We start from the raw sequence: 8,254 nt of genomic DNA on the forward strand, positions 1-8,254 counted from the left end.
CCTAAGATGGCTGGATGAATTTTAATTCAACACGTTGCTTACACAAACTGCGGAAGCATAATGCAAGAATATGAGCTGAAAGCTCCTGAGCCTCAGCCGCACTCAAGCTACATTTTTGTAGCTTTTGGTCTGCATTCTTTTCTTTTATTTTGTATGAGGAAGAAGGCAATTATTAATTATTATTCTCGTTGTTTCCAAAGTACACGTCTACTCCCATGTTGTTTTGGACTTTGTTAGAGCTTACTCACAGGGCTGACAATATCTTCGAGGACAATGCTTGGGAGCACGTGTGGGAGAGTGACACGAAGACGAGGTGCTTCAATGCCTCAATGAGTTCAACTCAAGACTGGCGCGGGAAGCACAGGCTGAACATTAGCTTCTGTAGTGGCATTTTGTGGCTGCTTTTTCAATACGCCTATGTCCGCGATTACAGACTAGCCATTTTCGTCAAGCGCTACATGTCCTGTTCAGCAACTTGTGAAGTTAATTGTCTTGTTGTCTAGATATTTTAACGCCGTTAGTGGCTTCGGAATCTACTGCACATCACCGTGTGTTTCATGAGGAGCTCTCAAAAAGTGTGACAGCCGTTACTAAACCAGTCAGAGGTGCCGCCATGGTTTTCTCAAGTCTCTCATGCCTCTCATGCTCTTGTAAGGTAATTTAATTTGTGCTTTGACGCGACTATTAGCCTGCCGCTTGTGGCAGAAAATAAATTCCTGTGGTTCTCATATAAACACTCGATAATGTGGTGCGCAGGGGCGGAGTGCTGAGCCCAGGCGTCGCCCTGGACCGAACATCATACTTGGAGCGGATCCAAAGACGTGGTTTCAATATATCTGTGCTATCCGAGGAACGCTGAAAACATCACAACGCTAGTACCACGAATGCTCCACTTGTCATTTTTGTGTTGATCACCACAGTGGGATGATTTTGACTTTCAGTCAATGCCCGTGAAAGTACCTTGGTAATGTAGGCAAATTTACATTGATAGGTGTGAACGTAGAGCATACGAAGTAGGCGTACGTGACCAAAAGGAGTTTCTGCAGTTTTTTCTCTTATAACTTTCTTCTGTGAAGCACCTCGATACGCTTGTAATGTCCAATAAGGTCGCAGAACTACACTTTTGGTTGTGCAATGCACTGTTGACGTCAAATGAATCCGAACAGCAGCAAGCCTTTGCAGTGGTATAGTGCACGACATTCGCTTGTGTCGTGCACTACACACACACACACACACACACACACACACACACACACACACACACACACACACACACACACACACACACACACACACACACACACACACACACACACACACACACGCGCACACACACGCGCACGCGCACGCGCACGCGCACGCGCACGCGCACTCACTCACTCACTCACTCACTCACTCTCAAAAAACACCGCCTAAGCACTCCGTACCAACGGTTAACCAGCAAAGCTGAAATTACTAGCCACATATGGTTGCAGACGTCCTAGTAGAAGTCCCTCGAGAAACACCAGCTAAAGGTAGGGGTCGGCCCCGGTGAACTTATTTCCGTCATCGCCTCGTATATAGGTGCTGTTCTGCCCAAAGTGCCGCTTATTAGACTCCCATTGAAGCTTCCTTTCGGCTTTGAAAGCTTCCGGATCCTCGGTGCGTTTTTTGCTGCTTGCGCATCGCTCTCCGGTCCTGTTCTTGTAACCGCACTGCTGCATATGCGCGGTAAACACGAGTTCTCTCGGTAAATAGCCGTCGGCGCTGCTGTTGGAAAGTTTTTTGCTGTTCAGGCGTTCGTAGCTTGAACTTGGCTGCGACCCTGAACTCTACATGAGCCCGTGAGCCTGTCACGTGATGTTGCCTGCTATAAGTTTATGGTGCAGGCTCACGATTTCTCTTTCTTACGTCACAATGAAGAATATGTCACGTGATAAACCTCAAAATTTCACTTGGCTCTGCCATACTCATTTTTCTTTTCTAATTGGCATTGCCTGCTATATGGTGCAGGCCGAGGATTTGTTTTTTATACTTCACAATAAAGAATGTCACGTGATGTTTCTTTAGATCCATCCTATGCCTTTCCTAGACGGCTTTGCTTAATTGGCAGAGAGGCGATGCGCGCGCGCGAATAGGTAGGGATGCTTCCTTTTTATTTATTTTTCTTCTCCCATACTTTCTTTCCTCTCCCTCCCCCATCCCTGTGCAGCACTTTGGAGGTAACCTCCATTGAGCGAGACAGTAAAAGCCCGACCACACGTACGCAGGGCAACGCTTTCCCACAGAACACCTATACTACCATTCAAAGAAGAGAAACTGTATCTTTGACAGTGCAACGGAAATAATGGTAGTGATGGTCTTGTGAACTAAAGCATCTGACGCTGAGACGGCACTACTTAAGCTATCGTCATCATTGCACGGAGACATACGGCCGCTGCATTGCTGGCGGGGTGAGGGTGGTCGCAGTGCTCGCCCGCAGGTTATGGGCGCTTATTCACTGCTGTTGCGAGGTGGTATTTGCACACACGGCAGCGTAACGGTACTATAAATATTTCCGCAATGTCGCCAGGCGACCGAGAGGCTTCAAATGGCAAAAAAGAAAAACAGCAACAAAGTAAGTTTGCACTGCATATTGACAAACGTGACTTTAGCAGTAGACATGTAAACAAGGAACACTGTCTGTCACACAGTTGAACCATACATATGAAAAACAGTGATAGCCACATGTTTATTGAAATTACCCACTGAAATTGTGCAACTTGCTCTCTTGTCTTATTCAGTAAAACAAGTTACGCTCGGCGCCCGTTGAACAGTATTTAGTACCGCGCGCACCCGTATTTTTTCTCATTACACATGCCCCCAAAACACGCTTTAGTTTTTCGCAGGTACGATCGCTACTTCTCACCGTCGTTAGCATTACGTGAGCTGGAACCTGCTTTGCAACCTCCTTCAGTACGTCGTGATGTAGAATAAAAAATTTTGCCAAGCGTTCTTCTACCCGTAACTTCCATGAGCTCAATCTTGCTACGTTTTTTTTTCATGCACACATGCATTTAGGTATAGTTTCTTCCCCCGCAAAAGAGAATTATGAAATCTCTTAGGTACTCACTTCAGAATCACTCGCCCTGTATGATTCTGTGACAATTCCTGTTAAAAATCATTGAGTAACAAAAGCTTAACTTCTTTATTGCTATAAATATTTTTATTGTTATCCTGTTGTTACCCCTCATGTACCTGTTCTGTTGCAACTTTTTTCTGTACTGTATATTTCTATTCCTGCAATAGCCCTCTTAAAGGGCAGCAATTTCTCAAATAAATAAATATCAATTTATCTAGCCACCAACGTCAGGGTGCTCTCGTGATTGCTCACCTGTCACGGCATGAATCACGTCGTAACGCCATCTCGTACGCCGTCAAACAGTTACCGCCAAACAGTGTCACGTACCTGCAGGCGGGTATGTGCCACACGAATGCTGGTATGCGCCGCACATTATAGAAACTTTATATCTACCCAGGAACGGCAATAAAACGCTTGGGTAAGGCGTTAGTAAAAGCTGGCATTGGCTGCGTTGACGCAACGATTGTAAAAAAATATATCAAGGTCCCAGGAGCAATCCAATCTTGGGATTCTGCTTCCAAATCCTGAGTCATGCCAGGTCTCGCAGCTGCCTTTCAAATAGACTATAATGTTTATGAAGCGTCAATTCAGGATGCAGGGATGGCTATCCATTTTTATAAACATTACATATGTGCTCCTATGATACAGCTGTCACGTCGGGTTAAGATTTGACGGTGGATATGTGGGGTTTAACGTCCCAAAATCACCATATGATTATGAGAGACGCCGTAGTGGAGGGCTCCGGAAACTTCGACGACCTGGGTGTCTTTAACGTGCAACCAAATCTGAGCACAGGGGTCTACAACATTTCCGCCTCAATCGGAAATGCAGCCGCTGCAACCGGGATTCAATCCCGCGACCTGCAGGTGAGCAGCCGAGTACATCAGCCACTAGACCACCGCAGCGGGACCGTCGGGTTAAGATAAACTGTAGTTAAAGGCCAATTTATGACAATATATATGAACCAAGCAACGGCACGAGCAGGCATTGGTAATTATAATGTATGATTCAGTAGCGACCTTTTAAGGGATTAACAGGCTGTTATGCCTGCGAGTCGACAGCGAACGTCCGTGCCTCTGAAAAAGGCAATCTGTGTCAAGGCCAGCCCGCGTCGCCCGCCTGACGCGATCAACAACTCAACGGCGTCATCACGCCACGGCGCCTTTCTGGCGCGCACGTGCAGTGAGTCATCTCAGCCGCGAGCCCGACGAGTAAACAACCGGCGTCTTCCTGTCTGGCGGCTGACGCAATGCGCGGCGACGTCACTCGTCCTTCGGTGCAGCCACCTGCAGCGCAGCCTCTCCAGATTCGATGAGAAAGAAGGACGCGGCCCAGCGGCGACCTCATTGGAGGATTCTGACCTCGCGACCAGCGGCGCTTCTGGTTGGACATTTGGGTTGGACCCGGGGCATATAAATGAAACACTGCGGCGCGTCGAAAGCGGACCCCTTTGACAGCAAACCCATTTGAGAGTAGAGCTATCTATGTGTTAGAGAGAAGAGCTCGGCTCTTCGCGTCTCCGTCGGCCCCAGTGCCGAAATTGTAACGCCTCTCTATATATGCTGTACATAAACCTTGTTTATCTCACCGTCGTCTCGTCCGCTCGTCTATCAGCTCAGCGCAGAAGCAGTCGCGAGCTGAGAAACCTACGCTACCAAACGGCTAGTGACCTTCCCGGCGGAGTTCGAAGCAGTGTCGCCTTCGGGACCGTGTTGGCGTCGCCGTCTTTCGAAACAGTGGTTGCAGCGGTGAAATTTCGAGGCGCCCTTCGTAACGTCGTCGGAGGTGCGCGTCGCAACAGTGGTTGGCAGCTGCGGGATCGACCGGCGTGAGCGACATCGATGCGGTGAGTGCCTGATGTTTTCCCCTCAGTTCACCAGACTACTCTAGCTCAGGTTGTAGTAGTTTAGAGAAGGGCTGTGTGAAGCATTGAAGTGAGCTTTGATTGTTTCAAGCAAAGTCGAAGTGCTTTAAAACCAAAGTTAATGCGGAGGGGGTAAACACGGGAGTGTGAAAAATTGCTTGCGTGTCTTGCTAGTTGACCTATAGTGGGTACGGCAAGTAAATTGTTAACAGGGGCAAACAGCAAGAGGTTAGTGAACGATGGAGAACCTTAAAGTGAAGGAACTCATCGAAATTTGTGAGGAACTCGGCATTACTTTGGGCCGTGCGAAACGAAAGCAAGCGATCCTTGAGGTCATGAAGGATGAGGGAGTGTCGGCTGAGGAAGTTGATGAGGCCTGGGTGGATATCAAAGCACGCCGCGAGGAGGCTGAAAGGCGAGAAGCTCGCGAACGTGAAGAAGCTGAAAGGCAAGAACGCCGCGAGGAGGCCGAGAGACAGGAGCGCCTCGAGTTGAAACGAATAGAATTGGCAATACTACAGTGTTCGCAGGCGCCTAGCGTAGCTTCTCCAACAGTTCAGGTCAGCGGTTATAGAATTCGGGACCAACTGCCACCGTTCGTAGTAGGCGAGGACATGGCGAAGTATCTCGTCAAGTTTGAACACGTCTGTGAGCGAAACGCTTTAGAGCGGTCTCTTTGGGCGCAGAACCTGATAGCTCTCTTTCCCGGCGAAGTGTCCGACGCGATAACTTGCTTGTCGAGGGAAGCGTTTGAGAGCTATGACGAGGTTGAGGAAGTGCTCTTGAGACGTTACAAGTTGTCACCCAAGGCTTTCAGGCAAAGGTTCCGGTATGCTAAAAAGGGGAATGAGTCACATGTTGACTTCGCGTTTCGTCTTAAAGCCGATTTAATTGAATGGCTCAAGGGCGAAGGTGTTTATGACGACCGCGATAAAGTGGTGGAATGCGTTGCATTGGAGCAATTCTACCGCTGCATCGAGGAGGATGTCAAACTTTGGCTGCAGAACAAAATTGGTGAAGTACAGCTGAACAAGGCAGTAGAGTTAGCTGAGGAGTATTATACTCGCCGAAAGTTGCATAGCAGGGCAGTGCGCGTTGAAAAGGATGAAAGCAAAAAAGGAAGGGCACATCGCGATAAACTGTAAGCAACAGTTTGCAACTATCCGAGAATCGGAAAACAAACAGAAGTCGCAAATCTGCTACAACTGCGGAAAGGAAGGGCACATCGCGATAAACTGTCAGCAAAAGTTTGCAACTATCCTGGAATCGGAAAACAAACGGAAGCCGCTAATCTGCTACAATTGCAAAAAGGAAGGGCACATCGCGATAAACTGTAAGCAAAAGTTTGCTTTTGCAACAATCCCAGAATCAGAAAAGAACATACGGTTGTTGGAGCCGTATATCCAAGAAATCAATCTGAATGGGAACAAGTGTCTAGTACTTCGTGACTCAGCGGCAACCATGGACGTTTTTCATCCTTCATTGGTGTCTCTGGATGACTATAAAGGAGAATGCGCGTGGATTAGGCAAGTCGCCGAGGAGCAGAGTGCTTGCTTACCAATCGCTACGGTTGTCATTGAAGGCCCGTTCAGTAAGCTTCGCACCGAAGCGGCTGTGTCTGCCGCGCTTCCCGATCGTTTTCCTTATCTTTTCTCCAACAACTCAGAGCAGCTTCTCAAAGAGCAGGGTAAATCGTTCTTCCCCAATTTAGCGCACATGGCCCTCACGCGATCGCAAGCGCGGAAGCTTTCGCAGGAGCTTGATCTTGTTCAATGCGGTGAACTCTCAAGTGACCTTGTCGGCGGGTCGACGGAATCTCAGAGAGGAAATTTTCCGCGTGAGTCATGTGAGCAGTCACGCGAGCGGCCCGTCACCGAAGCGACTGGCGCGGTTTCCGTAGCGGGGGGAGACGACATGGCGCCATTGATTCAGAGCGAGAGGGGCGCAACGCTCTCGCCTGTAGCGGAAAGTTGGAGCGAGCTGTCGAGGGTTGATCGGGAGATGCTCATTCGAGAGCAGCGTGAGGACCTCTCGATTAAAGCGCAAGTGGAAAGCCACATGAAAGCTTCACAAGTGTTGTCGAAAGAGTACTAGGACAAATCGGTGAAGAAGCGTGCTTTTGAAGTAGGAAGTCAGGTATTGCTGCTGCGGTCGTCCAAATAGAACAAGCTTGAGGTTCATCGGGAAGGGCCTGCAAAAGTAGTATCGAAGCTTTCTGATACCGATTATGAAGTGAAATTAGGAAGGTGGCCGAACAAAATTTACAACTTGATGAAACCATACGTTGAACGTGAAGCGGTCGTAAATCTACTGTTGAATGCTTCAGAGGAAGAGGGAGCAGAAATTTTGAGTTCCAGTGATGTAATCGAAAGGGGATCGGAGGTAACCTTGGAGGAGTTGAACCTAGAGCAGGAGGACCTGAGAACGATTGTTTCCGAGTTTGAAGACGTGAAGACGTGTTTTCGGACCGTCCCGGAAACCCGACGGTGATTGAACACGATATCGAGCTAGCTGGTGAGGAGCCAATCCGTACCAAGCCGTATCGTTGTTCCCCTGTGCAACGTCGCAAGTATGAGCACCTGTTAGTACCGCATAGGTATCGTCGCCTAAAAGTGGCCGGTTACTGAGATGGAGCATGATGCTCCAACAGCACAACTTCGACGTGCGCTAAAAAAAAGAAAGCTACACGCTAATGCAGGCGCATTGAGCCGTGCGTTTAGTTAGTACCTTTTCCACCTTTCGGTTTCTCGCTGGCGATTCGGGGCAAAATTTTGACCTCATCACGACCTGAGCTGAGCGCTCTCGTTCAAAGTGGTCTCAAGGAGCCAACTTTATGTGGTATTCTAATTCGTTGCGTTATTGTACGTGTAAAAAAATTGAGCTCTTATTTTAGGAGTCTTGTGTCCCACATGTGCCCCTTGATGTAGATGGAACAAAATTCTGATAGCCACGTAGCTAGGTATATGTTGTACTATACTTTGTCTGGTGTTCTGTCGGGTGAGCGAGGGCACTTGCTTGTGTCGTGTGTCGTCTGTTGTCGAACCGTTCTTGACGAGTTGCAGAACCATCGACAAGTGCTGAGACCAAAGCTCGTCGGAAGAGACGAGCGAAGCTGATCGACAAGTTGTGGCGACAAGCCAGTGGAGCTTGGATCCGTCTTCAAGAATAGGATGTGTTCCCGGAACAGAGTCTGGAGCTGCATTCTCCCCATGGCCCTGGAGGTGAACCTGGAGGTACTTGGCGAACGAGCGCGCCTGACATCCGAGCCACGTGGAAGCAGCTCGTCTTTC

General features: G+C 48.6%; 1 protein-coding gene across 1 annotated transcript in view; it reads left to right on the top strand.

The window, feature by feature from the left end:
* The window catches only part of LOC142771937 (saccharopine dehydrogenase-like oxidoreductase), an 84,858-nt gene extending 83,686 nt beyond the window's left edge, over positions 1 to 1,172 (top strand). Inside the window, exon 12 of the mRNA XM_075873942.1 lies at positions 757 to 1,172. Within this exon, the coding sequence (XP_075730057.1) occupies positions 757 to 859 (103 nt within the window). The 3' untranslated portion in view covers positions 860 to 1,172. The remainder of the gene's footprint in view (positions 1 to 756) is intronic.
* The last annotated feature ends 7,082 nt before the right edge of the window (positions 1,173 to 8,254 follow it).

Source organism: Rhipicephalus microplus, chromosome 9, assembly GCF_043290135.1.
Source record: "Rhipicephalus microplus isolate Deutch F79 chromosome 9, USDA_Rmic, whole genome shotgun sequence".
Taxonomy (NCBI): domain Eukaryota; kingdom Metazoa; phylum Arthropoda; class Arachnida; order Ixodida; family Ixodidae; genus Rhipicephalus; species Rhipicephalus microplus.